This window comes from Trachemys scripta, chromosome 3 (assembly GCF_013100865.1).
Source record: "Trachemys scripta elegans isolate TJP31775 chromosome 3, CAS_Tse_1.0, whole genome shotgun sequence".
Lineage (NCBI taxonomy): Eukaryota > Metazoa > Chordata > Testudines > Emydidae > Trachemys > Trachemys scripta.
This window is the reverse complement of record NC_048300.1, coordinates 166,457,638-166,475,512: the sequence shown is the minus strand read 5'-3', so window position 1 is coordinate 166,475,512 and position 17,875 is coordinate 166,457,638. Positions and strand designations below refer to the sequence as shown.

General features: G+C 40.6%; 1 protein-coding gene across 4 annotated transcripts; it reads left to right on the top strand.

The window, feature by feature from the left end:
• The first annotated feature begins 8,421 nt into the window (after window positions 1-8,421).
• TMEM18 (transmembrane protein 18) lies at window positions 8,422-17,764 on the top strand. Of its 4 annotated transcripts, XR_004645238.1 has the most exons (7): window positions 8,422-8,505; window positions 9,498-9,618; window positions 11,707-11,761; window positions 13,411-13,504; window positions 13,594-13,679; window positions 14,267-14,390; window positions 15,850-17,764. XR_004645238.1 is itself a non-coding variant. In XM_034766413.1 (6 exons), the coding sequence occupies exons 1-6, from the start codon at window positions 8,458-8,460 to the stop codon at window positions 14,268-14,270; spliced, it is 405 nt and encodes a 134-aa protein (XP_034622304.1). In that variant the 5' UTR covers window positions 8,422-8,457; the 3' UTR covers window positions 14,271-14,873. The 4 variants fall into 4 exon arrangements, 3 of the variants coding, with proteins under 3 accessions (XP_034622304.1, XP_034622301.1, XP_034622303.1); XM_034766413.1 differs by lacking the exon at window positions 15,850-17,764 and having other exon boundaries at window positions 9,501-9,618; window positions 14,267-14,873; XM_034766410.1 differs by lacking the exon at window positions 15,850-17,764 and having other exon boundaries at window positions 14,267-14,873.
• Window positions 17,765-17,875: the final 111 nt, after the last annotated feature.

The following is a 17,875-nucleotide window of genomic DNA, read 5'->3' as shown; positions in this document are numbered from 1 at the left end:
AATTTATATGGGAAGAAAATAAAGCAGTTACACCCTACTGAATGGGTGGCGAGAAAATAAAGCAGTTACACCCTACTGAATGGGTGGCGAGATCCAGAACAAGCAGGCCTTTCAATTGAAACCTGTAAGCAGATTGGTATTAAAGGAGGTAACCAGGTGGAGAAGGGATACTACAAAAGTTAATCAGAACACTAAAACCCCTTTTGCCTTTTTATTACAATGGCTAGTGATTCAAACTAAAAAAAGTGCTGTGAACTGTGGACTGAAAATAAGGCAACTGTACATGTTAAAAAAATGTATTCAATTTGTCTGCCATTCTGCAAAATGACACCTGATGGCACTGCAGAGCTGACAATCGTAACAATTCTCAGGAAATAAAACTGGTTGGTTATAGGTTAGCCAGCTATTTCAAATGAATAATTATGGGGCAGTACCTAGGATTGTGAGAGAGCCAAAGCTGCTTTTCCACCTGCTGTCTAGTCTGACCTCTTCCACCTTTGACAAGCAGCCCAGGAGAGGTATAAAACAGTTGCCTTGCCATAACACATCAGGTCAGCGAGAAAGGGCTAAAATGTTCTTTCAGTGAGACTGGTGGAGTTTGTGAATGGTTTCTATTAACTGGAGGTGCAGAATTCATCAACACAAGCTGCCAAAGCCTAAGAGTGTCATTTTACAGCTTCCTGTACTGATGTTGAAAGTTACAGCCATAAGTTTTCTGGAAGCCATTCAATTTCCCTACTGATTTAATTAGATTTAGTTGAAAACATAGGTAAAAGTGTCCTGGTGACTGAACTAAAGAATATTTGTTTGTAGTGTTGTAGCCATGCTGGTCTCAGGATGTTAGAGACAAGGTGAGTTAGGTAATAAATATCTTTCATTTCACCAACAGAAGTTGTTCCAATAAAAGATATTACCTCACCCACCTTATCTCGCTAGAGAATATTTGTATTTCAGAGTGTTTCTACATGATTTGGAGATTGTGGGAAAGGTACTTGTTGTAGATATTGTGCTGTGAAAAAATCTTACAAAGAAACTATTGGATAAAAAAGCAACATCAAGTTATGTGCTCAAGTATTAATAAGGAACCTTCAACTTTTGGACTACTGCAGCCAACTGTAATGGACATGCAAGTGAAATATCTGATAAAGCCTCAATACAGCATCAAAAACCATTACCATATTTTTATCAACCAAATCTGAGCAAAATAAACCCCACAAATCATATACCCTAGACATAGCCGCCAGACTGAAGTAATATCAGTTTTCAGAGAGACAGAGAGAGAGAGAGAAAGAGAGAGAGAAACACTCCATCTGCTACATTGTAATAAGTGCAGTATAATATATCAGCATTGTAGGGCTGTGTATATATATCTTCCTACTGTATTTTCCACTGCATGCATCCGATGAAGTGGGTTTTAGCCCACGAAAGCTTATGCTCAAATAAATTTGTTAGTCTCTAAGGTGCCACAAGTACTCCTCGTTCTTTTTGCTGATACAGACTAATACGACTACCACTCTGAAATAAAGCACGCAGAGACCCTGCATACATATGTATATCATCTGCAAATTTTGCCAACTCAGTGTTCACCTCCTTATCAAGGTAATTTATGAATATATGCAACAGAACAGGTCCCAGTACAGATCCTTTGGGAAGCTGCTATCCACCGCTCTCCAATATGAAAACTGACCATTTATTCGTACCCTTTGTTTCCTATATTTTAAACAGTTAGTGATCCATGAGAGGACCTTCCATCTTATCCCATGATTGCTTACTTTGTTTAAGAGCTCTTGCTGTGGGACCTTGTCAAAGGCTTTCTGAAAGTCCAAGTACATTATATCAACTGGATCACCCCTGTGCATGTGTTTGTCAACACCCTCAAAGAATTGTAATGGATTAGCAAGACATGATTTCCCTTTACAAAAGGCGTGTTGACTATTCCCCAACAAACTGTGTTAATCTATGTGTCTGAAAATTCTGTTCTTTATTATAGTTTTAGCCAATTCACTTGGCACTGAAATTAGGCCTACTTGCCTGTAACTCTCAGGATTACACCTCTAGGGCCTTTTTTAAAAATCAGTGTTACATTAGCTATCCTTCATTCGTCTGGTGCAGAGGCTGAGTTAAGTGATAGGTTACATACCAGAGTTAGTAGCTATGCAATTTCATATTTGAGTTCCTTCAGAACTCTTGCATGAATACCATCTAGGTCTGGCGATTTCTTACTCTTTAATTTATAAATGTGTTCAAAACCTTTTCTACTTGTTTCTAGAGAAATTCTCCAGTCACACATTGTTTGCTTGATCTTTATTCTGGATAAACAAAAGTCACTCCACACTGAGATGAATGCTGCAAACCCAGAGTATGCGGAGTTGAAAGCCCAGAATTTCTAAAATGGTGCCCTGGCAAAGAGCCAGGAATGTGTTTGTATTGATTGTTAGAATCACAGCTCTCAGGTAAATAACAACTGTGAGCATGTGCAAGATTGGTGGCTACTGAGCATGCCCTGTAAGGGCTGATCGACAGGTCAGTTAGCTGAACAGCTAGCTAGTCATAGCCCACTCATACTAGTCACAACTTGTTCTAAAGGTCAGAGCTGTCAATCAGAACTCTGAAATAATGGTTGATACTGGCCATGTGCGAGTGAGGTAATTATTTCTAAGAATACAAAGGTACATTAGAAGAGAGCCACAATGCAGCATAAAAGGCCAGCTACCAGCAGACTCTTTTGGGAGTTGGAGTCTGAGTCAGAGGAAGAGAGAGAGATTCAAGCAGAAGTAGATGAAGGAACTGGAAACTGATACAAGAGATTTTCCAACTGCTCTGTTCTGTGGAAAGAATACAGCACTAAGAGCGCTGTGCTGCCACCACTAGCTGAAGCTGGGAGAGATCAAAATTAAACTTGTTTAAAACAATAAAAATGGAGTGGTGACAATGAATCACAGTGTTACAGTATATTTAGATATGGATAGTTGTTTATAAATATAGAGGTTTAATAATTAATAAAGATAATTTTATGTGGTTACAGCTAGCAATAACAAGATGTCGTTTGCAAGAGACACAGTCAGAGAAATCCAAAATGGAGATCTGGGGGAGAATCGACCAATATTAAGCAAGCAGGCTCAGGTGAAACAAAGGTCACTTCAAACCTGAAGGGAGGGGTCAATTAAGCATAACACAGGTCTCCAATCAAGTCCAGCTCTGACTGACTGAGGGCTTAAACCTGATTGGTTGGAATGCTTAGGATTGTAAAAATGACCAATCAGAATAGGCCAAAATCTGTATATAAGACAGAGAACTGACAGGTCTGAGTCAGTGAGTGCATGTGTGGAAAACCTGAGAGAAAGGAAGCAGGAAAGAAGAAAACATCTAAAAGAGTGACATCACAGGAAAAAGGAAAGCAGAACAGTGAGCAGCAAAGCAGAAAAATATAGACAGAGCAGAAGGACTACTCAGAGGGAAGGAAGACTACAGGAAAAGTAAGTTTGGTGATTTCAATAATTAACTGTGTGAGTGGGTGTGTCTGAAATGAGAAAGCGGGATGTCTGTGTATGTATATTATGTTTGTTATTATATAATTTTAATGTTTAAATAGTTTGTTGCCAGCATCCTATATGTGACCTACCATTGCATATAGAATGTAACCACTGAAAAGCCCTTTCTAACTGTATTATACCTTAATATACATCTGTGCCAATACAGTTTATCTTGCAATATGTCTTATAAACTGTAAGAACTAATGTATTGTTTCTCTAAATATGCATTTTAGATTTATTGTATTAGGGTTGTGTTAAATAAAGGTTATTTTTCTTTTTGAAGAATTACTGCCTGAGTGTCAGTCCTTTGAGTGGAAGGCTGTATCCATGACCTCCCCGGGGTTAACAGAATTAGTCTGTTCTGGGAATTCTCCACAGGCTGAAGGGAAACCCCCGGTAAAACTCTGGTAATTCCTCTAGGGTGGGCCAACAATTTTCACCTACCAAAGTCAGACAAATTGAGAATTAAGTTACGGATATAGGCAGGCCATTGTAGGGCTGCCTGGAGTCTGATTTGGGAGGGGGTAACAAATCTGGCAGTGAGCACTCCATGTTGAGGAGTGGAGAGTCAGGCTCAAGGGCCACATAGATATCATCCTGATGCAGAAATTGTTGCTGGTCCCTGGGCTGTGGTGTTGCGGAGCATGGAGCGTGAACGGCAGCCCGCAGCGACTTTTGTTTAGCGTTAGCGGGAGCCGCGGGACATTTGTAGAAGCCCTGCAGAGGTTCCGCATCTGCTGAGGGGGATGTCGGCACCGGGGTGGAATGCGCTGCTGGCACCAGGTCCATCTTCAATGCCAGCAGGACTGGTGCCGAGGAGCGCTTACTGCTGTGGGAAGCCGGGTCCCTGCTTTCACGCCCCGTGTGAGCAGCTGCAGCTGAGGTGCTGGGGCAATCAGAGGCGCCTGCTGTTGGCGCTGTCAGCACTGAGAGTAAAGATCTTGCAGGAGACCCTTTACCCTTTTGAAGGTCTCTGCGCAGAGATATTGGGGCTTCCTACCTCTTTGCCTGAGAGGGTGAAGCCAAACTCCCTGTCGGTTCCGACTTAGCAAGGAAGGTGAGGGAGAGGGTTTACTGCCCATCGCCATAGGCGGCTGCAGAGCTTTCTCCATTAGGAGCATTTTTAGCCACAAGTCTCTGTCATGACGAGCCCTAGTTTTCAAGTTGGTGCAGTGCAGACACTTGGCAGGGACATGTGTCTCACCGAGGCATTTCGTGCAGAGTGAGTGCTCATTGGACTACAGCATAGGCTCCTTGCAGCACCCGCATTTCTCAAAGCCCCGGGACTCCAGCATAATGGAAGTAGGATTGTCTGGAGGAAAGTCTCAATGGGAGACGAACGTGAGACTTTTTTTTTTTAAACTAATGAACTATTCTAAAGAAAGGGAGAGAACTGGGATATATCTAGCTAACTATTTCTATTTTTTTCTACTTATTTCTTTCAGTGACCAGAGAGAAGGTTAGCACTGCCCCAAGTTCAGTCTTCAGCTGAGGACAGTTGAGAAGGAACTAAGAGGGGAGGGGTGCAGGACGCACGCGCTCAGGCAGACTCTAATGACGCCGCAGGACAGCAGCTGAGTGCGTGCATCCTGACCGGGCACTGCTACCAAAGATCTCCAATCAACGGTGCCAGGACGCACCATTGCCTGGAGTGGAGCACCCACAGGGACAGCACTTGAAGAAGAATCTAAATTTAGGAATATAAGCTCTGTATCAATTGCAAAAGTGTTTGCATCTGGGAAATACCCACCAGACAGTAGACAATCAGCCTGAATGGTCTTATTGTTCTTTCTAATCTCCCACCTTCCTGAGAAGCTTCCTGGGTTCCTGCTTTGACATGACAGGGTCTGGTGATCATGTCAGCTGGTACTAGACCCGCATCTTGGGCTTTCAGTGTTTTTTCCATTAAGGGGGGGTCCAACTGGGAAACAAGATTCCCGCCATATGTAAATTCTATCTAAGGCTGGAGAGTGAGTTAATCCAGGTCGCCGGTTCTTCACTGAATCCCCACCCAGGATGACTGCTGGAAACACCCAAGACTGATCTGGGGAAAAGGACTGGTACCCAGGCTGAGAAAGGTCAGCCTGTGAAGGGTATACCTAGAGATTTAAGCTGCAAGCAGTGCAGTTTACCTTCAAGAGACTCTGCAACCTGCATAAAACAACATTTAGGGTGAGAAATTACTATTTGTAGCCAATTTCCTTAATGTATTAAGCCTAGTTTGTGTGTTTTATTTGTTCAGTAATCTGCTTCAATCTGTTTGCGATCCCTTAAATCAGTCTTTTGTAGTTAATAAACTTGTCTTTGTTTTCTAAACCAGTTTGTACAATTCATATCAGGGGGAGGGGTAAAAAGCTCTGCATATGTCCCTCCTCATTGAGGGAGGGGGCAATTTTAATGAGCTTGTGCTGTACAGATCTCTCTATACAGTGCAAGGCAATATTATTTTGGATTAACTGCCAAAAGGAGGTGTTCACATGAGTGCTGGGTAAATCCCTGAGCTGAATCATCCCACACAGAGCTGAGAGAGAGAGTGACAGAGTGTGTGTGTTACAGAAGGCTTGAGGGCCTGGCACAGCAAGGACAGATTGAGGAAGCCTATGCTGATGAAACGGGCAGGCTCAGTGGGACCCCACTATAACAAGTGGCATCCTGGATGGGGGGTCCAAACCTGTCACAGTGGCACAGCAAGCAGGGTAATGTGCACAGCTTGATGCTCTGAGACATTGGTGGTAATTTTAAGTGAGTTTTAAATGTGTTGGCTAGAGAACAAAGTGGTTACTGGTTTATTGTCTGTTTGCTTATTTTGGGCAAGGGGAGTAGGGACAGAAAAAGTAGGAAAATAAGTGAAGCTACCAAAAAGTTGGAGCTCCACAGGTTGCAAGTAGAAGAAAACAAAAAGATGCATAAGAGACAGATAGAATTAAAACATGGAAATTGATGAGTAAAAAGCAGCCCACCAGAGAGCCATGGACCTGACACAGCTAGAGGCTGACAAAGAAATGCAGGCAGAACAGGCCAGACAAAAAGCTGCTCTGGAACTGCAAGCCAGAGAAATGGAGGCAGAAGCAACCAGGCAGAAAGCTGCCCTGGAACTGAAGGACAGGTTGAGGAAGCCCAGGCTGGTGGAACGGGCGGGCTCAGTGGGACCCCAGTATATCAGGTGGTATCCCGGATGGAGGGGTCCAACCTGTTACAGCAAGGAAAAAAGAAATAAAAGATAAAGAATTAGTTAGTCTAAGAACAGAAGCTGAAATCTTAAGAGCAACTATGTTGACACAAATTGCCCAGATCATTAGTTTACAAAATGAATTAAAGGAAAGAAGGAACAGGAAAAAATGATTCAAGAAATGAAGGAATGGAAACAAAAGGCAATAGATATGCAGGCTGCAGTGAGAGTTGTTCTCTCAGATGCAGGAGAAAAAGGGGAAGTGACTCGTGAGGCACATAAGCAAATATTAAGAGTGAATAGAAGGATAATAGCAGCAATAAAGTCTGGTAGTAACCAGTGGATTGGCAAAGAAACAGAATCAGATGAAGAGGGTTTTGATTCTCCCTCTTACAACTATTTAAAAGGTTTCCCTCAGGACCTTATGGTCCACTAAGCAAAGAACTGGAAGAATTACGAAAGCTGCCTTTTATGGCCCCAATAGTTACACCTATTGTCACTAAAACTACTGCACATGGAAATGAGGGAGGATGAGAAGAGCAAACAGAGGAAATACCATATACCCTGGAACAAATTAAGGCCTTAGGGAAATCCATGGGTTTTCTAAGTAAGAATACCATAGTTGGGTGGTTAGCCAAAGCATTAGGGATTGCCTGGGTTAACAGGAAGAAACATTTGAGCTTTGATAAAAGAATGTATTAGCTCAGAAGACTTTGCTGGACTTCTTTGCAAAATCGAGGATGGAGAACAAAGAGAAATGTGATAGAGGAAGAAGTACTGAAATTCTTCTCCCTAAGGAAGACCCAATTGTGTGGTTCCATAAGGAAAGACAACAAACAGGGGAAAGGCCAGAACCATATATAATTAGGAAACAATTGGTATACAAATATTCTGGGCTAACACCATTATGATGCCATACAATTCAAAAGAGCCTTGTTGCTTGGATTCAATCCGATTTTGAGAATGGCTATGGTCTCTGACCACCCTGAATTTGGCACATTACATGAAATTGAAGAGGCAAAAAAGGTAATACAGGGGAAAGTTTCCCATCCCCAAAGAAAAAAAAACAGAGCAGCTGTAGTAACCTTCTTCAATAATGGCCCACAGGGAAAAGGAGATAAAAGAATGGGACAGCATAACTTAAGCAGAGGAGAACAAAGAAAAGAGTAAAAGAAAAGTAAAAAGTTTGTTGCTTATGAGAAAAAAAAATGTAGGTAGAAATTGGCTTTGGAAAAAACTGTCGCAATATGAGTCTAGGGATCAGATTAATGGGTTGCCCACCAAAGAAATGCTTCGAAGATTGGCAAGTCATGGGAAAAAAATCACATCTACATCTGCCCCACACTCCAAGATCATAGAATCATAGGACTGGAAGGGACCTCGAGAGGTCATCTAGTCCAGTCCCCTGCCCTCATGGCAAGACTAAGTGTTATCTACACCATTCCTGACAAGTGTTTGTCTAACGTGCTCCCAGCAGGCTAGGAGCCAAATGTAATGGCGCACACCTCCCAGCCCCAGCACCAGCCAGCCACCCGTCCCAGGGCAGCTCGGCTGCGCCGTGTACACCTGCCGACCCGGGAAGAAGGCTGCACAAAAGACACCGACACCCGCTATCCCCACGTCATACACCCGCGCACGCTGTCTTGCCCTATATGTTGTGAAATGCCGCGAGCGCTAACGTAGCTTCCACGTCGTATCTCGCGAGACTTCCCCACTAGCTTCTCGCGAGAATGAAGGGAGGCGGCCACCACGGAGATGGAGCCGCCGCAGCGCGTGCCTACCGGGCTCCCCGCGATACTGGCGGTAACTTCCCCCGCCCACCCTGGCGAGCAGCGCGCGGGGGGACCTTCATCTAGCACGGGAGGGAGGGGCGATGGGTGCGGCCCCGGGGAGGGGAGATCTCTGGGGCGCCGGTGGGTGGGGGCTGGTGAAGGGGATCGGGGGGGTGTTGGTCTCTGGTACCTCACTATGTGGAATAGTGGGAATTCGGCTGCCTTGGGGGAAGTCATGAGGTAGCTTTGGTACGTGACGTACCAGGAGTTATTGGGCTTTCTCCGTTATTCTGGTGGCAAAGGGCTCTCTGGACATGAGCGAGTGAAGCTGTCAAACCCCTCCTTATACCAGCCCAGTTATGTGTGTCACTGGCCTCCGAATGTATCAGGGCCCCTCTTTGCAAACACTGGTGGTGGGAGGCGTCCCACTGAGTGCAAGGCTACATCTACACTACGGGGGGGGGGGGGCGATTTAAGATACACAAATTCAGCTACGCAAATAGCGTAGCTGAATTCGACGTATGGTAGCCGACTTACCCCACTGTAGGGACGGCGGCAAAATCGACCTCTGCGGCTTCCCATCGACGGCGCTTACTCCCACCTCCGCTGGTGGAGTAAGAGCGTCGATTCGGACGCGATAAATCAATCCCCGAGAGGTCGATTTCTACCCGCCGATTCAGGCGGGTAGTGTAGACCCAGCCTAAGTGAAGTTACTCACTTGTGTAAGTGTCTGTAAAGTCCAGGCCAATCTGTTTTACTTCATTTTGTTTGTTTCCTTGTTTAAAGGAAGCTTTAAATTGGGGCTGTCTGCTTTAATGTTAAATCATTTTCTTAATCTGCATTCCAAGTCTGTGCTTTTCTGATGTCAGTAATTTAGAAGAGTAAAGTAAAATTCCAGTTTTGCGATTGATAACTGTTAATATGTAAGCCTAGAGTAACAAGGTTAGCTTTGGTACAGGTAACATGAAAGTTTATGTTCTATTTCCTAAAAGTTTCCTAATTGATTTCATGTTTTGTCTGCAGCAGACAGACTGGTCTGAACCATGGCTATTGGGTCTTGCCGTTTTCCACATCCTCTGCTTCCTGATCACGTGCTTTTCATTCCAGCGCTACCACCTGCAGATAGGGCATTTTCTCTGCATGGGTGAGTAGAGAATTAATAGCTTGCCTGAGTTTGTGTTTCAGTTTGAAATAGGCATCCATATCTTTAAAGTTATACATATTATTATACATCTCCTCTATGGCACACTAGTGATTATAATTCTGTTTGTGCTCATTTGTTATTATATACAATCACACACCACTTAGTAATGTAATATACTGTTCAACAGAATATATATACAATAACATCCCCCTTTTTACTATAATAAGCCTGATTTATTTATTTTTTTGTGCTCTGTCTCCCAAACAGCTTGAACCAGCAACTCAAAAATAGTTTAAATCTTTTGGTCTTGTTGAAGACTTGTGCTTTGCTTAATTTAGGGTGGTTTTGTGGTTGAGAATTATTTAGCAGTTAAGTGGTTCCCATGTACTTTGTGTCTATATTGGCCTCATTGAAGATGACGAAGTTGAATAGCAAGGAGGTAGCCTTGGGAAGAATAGGGACTTTGTGGTTTTTTAATCTGTTTAGGAGGTAAGAAGAATTTTTAGGCCTTCTTTATATTCCATATACAACTGAAAAGAGTGTACATCTGGAACCTTGTGTAGGTCACCTTTAAGGTCACCCAAGCTGCTTTAACTTTGTGCCTGCGTCATTTTTCACAAAACAGTGAAGCATGAGGTGAGCATGTATGTAGACAATACACTTCCTCATTGCACCAGTGTCTCTGAAAATAAGTGATTTAAAGTTATACATATTATTATACATCTCCTCTATGGCACACTAGTGGTTATAATTCTGTTTGTGCTCATTTGTTGAATAAGAACTGTTAATAGTCTGGGTATATATTAGTATTAGTCCAAAGTGTGCCAGGCTTCACCTCACTGCAAGTCACTGTTGCTTTTTTCAGAGCCATAAATGGTCAATGGAAATTATCTCTCTTAACAAGAAGTGAGTTCAGGACAATTATCTGAAAGCATACAAAGTTTCAAATTTCTTTGTATAGACGTGCAACTATAATAATATGGGGAGGCTGCGAACTTCATAGGGGCAGTGTCTCAATCAGGTACAGCCAGGGGTGCAAGATACTTACGTATAAAACTAAAGCCAGGTATAAAAGTTTGATTTCTTAGATAAATTTTGCGAGTAAAGTGGATTTAAGATGTTGCTTTAAATTTCTCATTTAAGAAAACAACAACACTATCAAACATACATCAGGATGTCTCATGTGGCACGTACACAGGGAGGAGGGTTGGCAAAGGACAGGAGAGAATTATTTTGGTGACTCCTAATTAGATATTTCCTAATGTCTGGTATATTGTTTTTATTTTACCCTATCCAGGCTTTTAGGCCATTGTGTTTTCTGAGAACTAAAAGGTTCTCTTCTTGTTTTTTTGCTTCTAAGTAATTTGGTAGATATTTACAACCTTAGCTCTAAGATAATTACTTATTTTTTTGGTGAGGTTTTTGCTTTTACATTAAGTTTTACAACTGAACCATCAGTAAGATTGACTAAAAAGTTGTATTTTATACTGTAGATTTGATTATATTGACCTTTTTCTACGAACTTATATCTGTGTATTTATCATTTTGTAATACTACATTTGTTTTGTGTGCTCACATAATGAGATCTCATGTGGGACACAAACATTCAGAATTATGTTTGTGCAATTAAAGTCTCAAATGTATAATAACTAACCTTTTTGGGTGGGGAGTAATAGTATATATCGGGGGTAGGCAACCTATGGCACGCGTGCCAAAGGCGGCACGCGAGCTGATTTTCAGTGGCACTCACACTGCCCGTATCCTGGCTACCAGTCCAGGGGACTCTGCATTTTAATTTCATTTTAAATGAAGCTTCTTAAACATTTTAAAAACCTTATTTACTTTACATATAACTATAGTCTAATTATATATTATAGACTTATACAAAGAGACCTTCTAAAAACGTTAAAATGTATTACTGGCACGCGAAACCTTAAATTAGAGTGAATAAATGAAGACTCAGCACCCCACTTCTGAAAGGTTGCCGACCCCTGATATATATAATGTGTATAGGCTCAGAACTGATCACCAGCTGTCCATTTCGTCAAGAAATATTCAACCTAATATTAGTTTCCTTCTGTGATCCAGTGGCCTTGGTGTATTGTGCTGAATATATCAATGAACTGGCTGCTATGAATTGGAGGTAATTATATTAACTTCTATTTTCATATTTAAATTTTGCTTTTATTGGTAATGCTGGGTTTATTTGTATAGTCCTCAAAAGCAATTTCTAAATGAAGTATGTCCCTCAGCAGTGGAAAGTAGTATAATGGATGGTTTCAATAGTTAACAAACAAAAAAAATTTAACATTAAAATTGTAATACAATATGTGCTAAGTATTATATTTTATTTAGTACTGTATACCTAACTCTTATCCTTAATGGGGGAAATCATTTACATTCTTTTTCATAGGGATCCTGTTTATGCTTTTCTTGTTTAACCTTTTTAAAAAACATTACAGATCCAGGTTATTTGTTTTTGTTTTAGTTCAAATTAACCCCAGAAAACTTGTGAAAACCCTTTTAAGACACAAGTGAAAACAGGGTTAGATGGTTTTTTTTGAGGAGGTGGAAGGTATTTTTTGCTTTTGGTCATGAAATTCATCCATATTTTTATTTGTGCAAGAGCATCGACATTTTTGCATGATTGGTCTCTACTCAAGAGACATAATGCTGGAACAGCAAGGTGTAATAATTCTTGTCTGTTTATATGTCTGGGTCAAGCCTGGGCTAATAATTGTATGAAGTGGGAGGTATGACTTACTGAGGTCAAACTTGGGTACCTAAAATTAAGCACTTAGAGCCAGATTTTTAAGGGCATTTAGGCGCAAAGTTGCACATGGGCAGCTAGTGGGATTTTCAAAAGTGCACAAGTACCTCAATGGAGTTAGACACCTAATTGCTTTTTAAAATCCCATTAGATGCTTATCTGCATCTAAATGCCTTTAAAAATCTGGCTCTTAATCTGTACTTAGACACCTAAACAAAATTGGCCTGATTTTTTCCAGAGGTACTGAGCATCCGTATCTTCCCATGACTTAAATGAGACCGATAAGTGTGCATCACCCTGAAAAGGTGGTGTTTTTATTTAGACATCTAACTATTTATTTGTGTGCCAAACTTGAGACATGAATGCTTGAAAATTCAGGCCCGGATGCATACATACTTTATGTATTCAGATATCAGGAATAATTGAAATTGGTGTCTACAAAAGAAGAGCTATTTCATAAATGTAAGAGTATGTTTTCTTTCTGATGCATAAGCATAGCTTCCTAATGTGAATGTGCACACACAATTTTCAAAGAGGATTTTGTATCTGTTAGTCACTTTGGGTATGTCTACACTGCAGTTGCATACCCGGAACTGGCCCATGCAAGCTGATTTGGGCTTGCGAGGTTTGGGCTAAGGAGTTAATGTGGTAGCCTGAGTCAGCTGTCACCGGTTTTTAATTGCAGAGACATACCCTCAGTTGCGGTGTAGATGTTGGGGCTCAGGCTGCAGCCTAGTCGTTAGGATCCAAGGCGGGAGAGCCCAGGTTGCAGCTGAGCCCAAACATCTATACAGCAATTAAACAGCCCCTGAGCCTGTCAGCTAGCACAGGCCAGCTGCAGGTTTTTAATTGCAGTGTACAATTCTACCACATTCACAAAAATATTGTGCAGAAATGAAAGGGTAGAATTGGTTACAGTATGCATACACAGCAGAACATACATGCACAGGAATTATTTTTTATTGAAATGTAATGTATGAAGTATGCTGAGTAACACTTGTTTTTTTTTTTTTTTATTTCAGGTTATTTTCTAAATACCAATATTTCGATTCAAGAGGGATGTTTATTTCCCTAGTATTTTCAGCTCCATTGCTGTTGAATGCTATAATAATAGTGGTATGTGTTTAATTTAAGTTTATATTTATAATAAAGCAGATTATAAATTTAATGTGTCCACATCATATGTAAATATGCTTACTTTTCAGATTACCTGGGTTTATAAAACACTGAATGTAATGACTGAATTGAAGACGCTACAGCAAAAAAGAAGAGCAGAAAAAGAAAAGAAAAAGTGAATATTAATTGATTTATTTTTAATAACACTTTATGTAACCATTCCTTCCATCGTGTTTTTTTTTGTTTGGTTGTTTTTTTTTGTGTTTTTTTTGGGTACCCTCGTCAGCAACAAATGGTCCTTGTTTACATGTGATATGAATATGGCCATGCAAATAGAAAAAAGCTGATTTTAAAAAAACCTTCATGCTCTTTACCATACAATAGTTTGTTTTGTGCTGCATCAATGTTGTAGCCTCAGCTAGTTTAGACTTTCACATTTTCTGCTCAATAATTACTTGTCCATAAATTACATATTTATTTCATAGGGTGCTCATTAAGGGTCTGATTTGAAATCCACGTAAAGTTAATTGGAGCTTTGGTACGGATTTCAGTGGGTGGTGGATTATACCCCATCTTTGCTTACAGTGTTTTATTATGAAATTCAAGTGTTGATACATTGGGGGAAAAAAAAAACTGTAAAAAAGGTATTGTGGATCTCGTGCATCCCACCAGGTGTATGTTAATAAGCAACGCTTACAGAATCAGTTTACAAATAAAAAGTTTTTTGTTTTTTTTCCTAACTCCCGGTCCTGTAAATTTCAGCTGAGACGTGATGGTCAAGATGGGTTCTGAAAAATATGTGGCAGTCATGGTGGATAATCAGCCGAACATGAGTGCCCACTGCAACACTGACCAAAAGGACTATTGCAATCCTGGAGAATCTCAAGTAAGAGTAGGAAGGCTGCTTTACCTCTGTATCTGGCACTGGTGCAACCACTGCTGGCATACTGTATCCAGTTCCGGTGTCCACAGTTCAAGAAGACTATTGATATATTGGAAAGGGTTCACAGGAAAGCCACAAGAATGATTTAAAGGATTAGAAAACATGCTTTATAATGACTGAGCTCTTTAGGTGGGATACCCAAAAGGGACTTAGACATTTGCAACATAGCATCACAATGCCTAACTGCTAGGCAACAGGAGCAGCGGGACCCACAAAGCTAAGATAGTCACTTAAGCTTCCTATATGATGCATGGGAAGAGCGAGGCACCTAAGAATGCGATCTTCAAAGCCAGCACACTAGGCAGGGAGTCGCCTAAGCTAGCAATGGCAAATGCTGACCAGAATGACAATTTTTAGCACAGTGGAGAAAGCACTCACCTTGGATGGGGGAGAGCCAGGTTCAATTCCCGTCTCTGCCAGAGAGGGAAAAGAGGTAGTTTCCCACACCTCAAGAAGGTGCTATAATCCATTAGCTATGGGATATTGTGATGTGGGTCTCTCTCAATCTCATAAGATGTTCCACGAGGATCCGTGATGATTGATTGGAGCAGGGTGACTGGGTGCAGGATTTTCCACTTCCCAGGTGGGTGCTCTAATCACAGTGCTACTGTCATATTCTCTGTCACCCAATGACTGTTCCACTGTGGCTAAAAACCTAGTCATTGGGCCAAAGATGAATGCAGTATGACTGAAAAGATGATCTGATACAGACTTCCAAAGAACATATTAACATTAAAGGCTGAATATTAATCTGCATAAGCAGAATAATACTAAGATCCCAAGTTTACACACATATATAAACTTAAGGGGACTACTCAAGTGATTAAAGTTAACGCCAATGAGACTACTCATATGAGTAAAGTTAAGCATGTGCATAAGCTTTTGAGGGATGTGGGCCCATGTTTGTATCACAAGTGTATTTAGGTTGTGGTAAACATGTACAGTGATTTGGCTGCAGATAATTTCCTTGATCCTCTCTCCAATAAGACTGACTATAGCTGTGTAAAAACGCTTGCCCCACCAGTGGAAAAAATAGGATTTTGTGAAAAGAGGTACTGGTTGTTTTTACTTATGAAGTCATAGTATGGCAATCTGCCATTTGCAACAAATATTGTTTTAGTGTTGTTAGTGTTGTAAATGGCTATAATTCACCCTTAATCAAATTAATAAGTTTTCACAATCTGTCCTTTTAATGTGAGATAAGGAAAATGAAAAATAGTTTTTCTAGAACTGTATAAAATTCTCATGGGATCGGCTGTTATAAACAAAACTGCTATGTCTGAACTTAGAGAACTGCTCTATGAATTCTCTTATATGTCTAAGTTATAAATAAATGTAACGGGGGAAAAAATAAGGACCCCTTCCTGTTTCCAAGCATCCTGTACTCTATTTCTCTTTTTAGATTCTGATCTTGCAAGCTGATCAATGGGGACAGTTCTCTGCACCTTTGTGGAGCTGAACCAAAATCAGTGAAACTCGTGCACGCCCAAGAGTCCACCCACACAGATCACCTTATAAGGGCTGGACCCTTCAGCATCAGGGACATGTCTGGCTTTGTCTTGTACAGCAAGACAACAATGTTGGAGCAGAATAAATAACATACTGCAATACTTAACAGAATAACATATATGCCAATACGCAATCTTTAAGTAAAAATGACAGTTTTAGCATTAAGGAAGTTGGACATCACCATAATGCTACAATAATTTGCATACTTTTAAGTGGATAGAAGCTGGATGTTTTCTTCGTTAAAAATCAATTAATACAAAAGCACAGTGGCTTTTTTTTCCAAAGTGTGGATGATATGTGCACATTCAGAGAGAATAGGTGCCAAATCAATAAAGTAGGTTTTTTTTTTTTTTTTAAATTGGAGTCTTCGCTTTGTTCAGCTCCAGGAAACATTAAAAAGACACTTTAGAATGCTAAGTATAATTGAAGCAGCACATGGTTTTAAGCCTTCTCTGTTAAAAGGTCTCTTAAAGATAAGTAGCGATACATTTAAGAAAAATAATTTAGTTGTATAAATTAATGACTGCAAACTGAGCCAAATGTGATTTCCAAATGAAGTAAAATGTAAATAACAAAAGTATTCCTGCATTTTTTTCCCCATGGGATTATCAAGCCTTACTTATGTTGATTACTTTTCCTTTAGATAACCTTTTTGTGTAACATTATGAAGGAAATTTTAAGTTTTAGAGTGAGGGAAATAACATTTTTTATTGTTTTTGTATGTATTTCATTTTTTTTATCATTTGAAAAAGTGTTTTTAACCATAAGAACATCCCCTAGAGAATTAAATGGAAAGTGACGATTGTGTTGGTTATAATAGGAATGGATTTATGAAGTGATAGAACAATAAATGTAACCTAAAAGCCTACGGGCTGACAAACCTAAAATAATTACATCCTGAATTCAGACAGTTTTTGCTGGCTTCAGCTTTCTATATGTATAAGTAACTTGGGACTGACTTTATTTGTGGTGGAAAGCCTGAGTCCACATGCTTTGCCTGGAAGATTTCACCTTCTCAGTGAACCTGGAGCAGCAAAGACACAGCCAAGGAATAGCTGCTCTACTAACTACTGCAGACTTTGGGCTACAAAAGGGAATTTAGTCATTGGATTCATGTAACCCGCAGAGACAAGCTACACCTCCAACATGCCCTGATCTCTTCTCAGTGCGATGGGGAGAGTCACTGTGGAATAATGCTAAAAGGTGCATGAGGAGTATGACGTCCACCTGTCATCCTTCCTGTAGCCTAGCTTTCTGTGTATTTGAATCATGGCACTTATAGTGCATTAGGTGCTTCTGAAAGGGGGGCAATTAGGACTGTGCCCTAAATTTGCTAAAGAACCCTAAATGTAATAGAATTTGAAGTTAACATCATTCCAAATGCAAAACTGGTTAATGAGGTGAGGTGAATTTCCCCACAGACACTTGATGTGGCTCTGTCTGGAAACTTGAAAAGAGGAGGAGAAGAAAACACAAAACGGAGGAGTCAGTTTTTATCAGTGCCATTCTATATAAGAGGACACACTCTCTGGCTTGGAACAGGTTTACTGAAAGTAATGTTTCTTTAAGTTAAATAAGACAAAAAGTCAAGATTATTTTGCTCCCTTTTTATTTTAAAGTTGAACTAAATCTGTTAAGAATAAGGACATCTACTAGTACTGAAATAGACCCCAATACAGCGATCACTTAGGGCTAGATTTTGAAAGGTATTCAGATGCCTGAAGATGCAGATTGGTGCCTAATGGGATTTTCAAAAGTGTTTAAGCAAGTTAGGCACCTAACTCCCATTGATTTCAATTATCAGGGGGTAGCCGTGTTAGTCTGTATCTACAAAAACAACAAGGAGTCTGGTGGCACCTTAAAGACTAACAGATTTATTTGGGCATAAGCTTTCGTGAGTATCACGAAAGCTTATGCCT

What these genes read in the sequence shown, in the direction of transcription:
- TMEM18 (XM_034766410.1), top strand. Translation starts at nt 8,458, where the DNA reads ATGGAGCCGCCGCAGCGCGTGCCTACCGGGCTCCCCGCGATACTGGCG. An exon ending in AGGGCATTTTCTCTGCATGG is followed by an intron (nt 9,619 to 11,706) that starts GTGAGTAGAGAA and finishes TCTGTGATCCAG; the next exon opens with TGGCCTTGGTGTATTGTGCT. An exon ending in TGAATGCTATAATAATAGTG is followed by an intron (nt 13,505 to 13,593) that starts GTATGTGTTTAA and finishes CTTACTTTTCAG; the next exon opens with ATTACCTGGGTTTATAAAAC.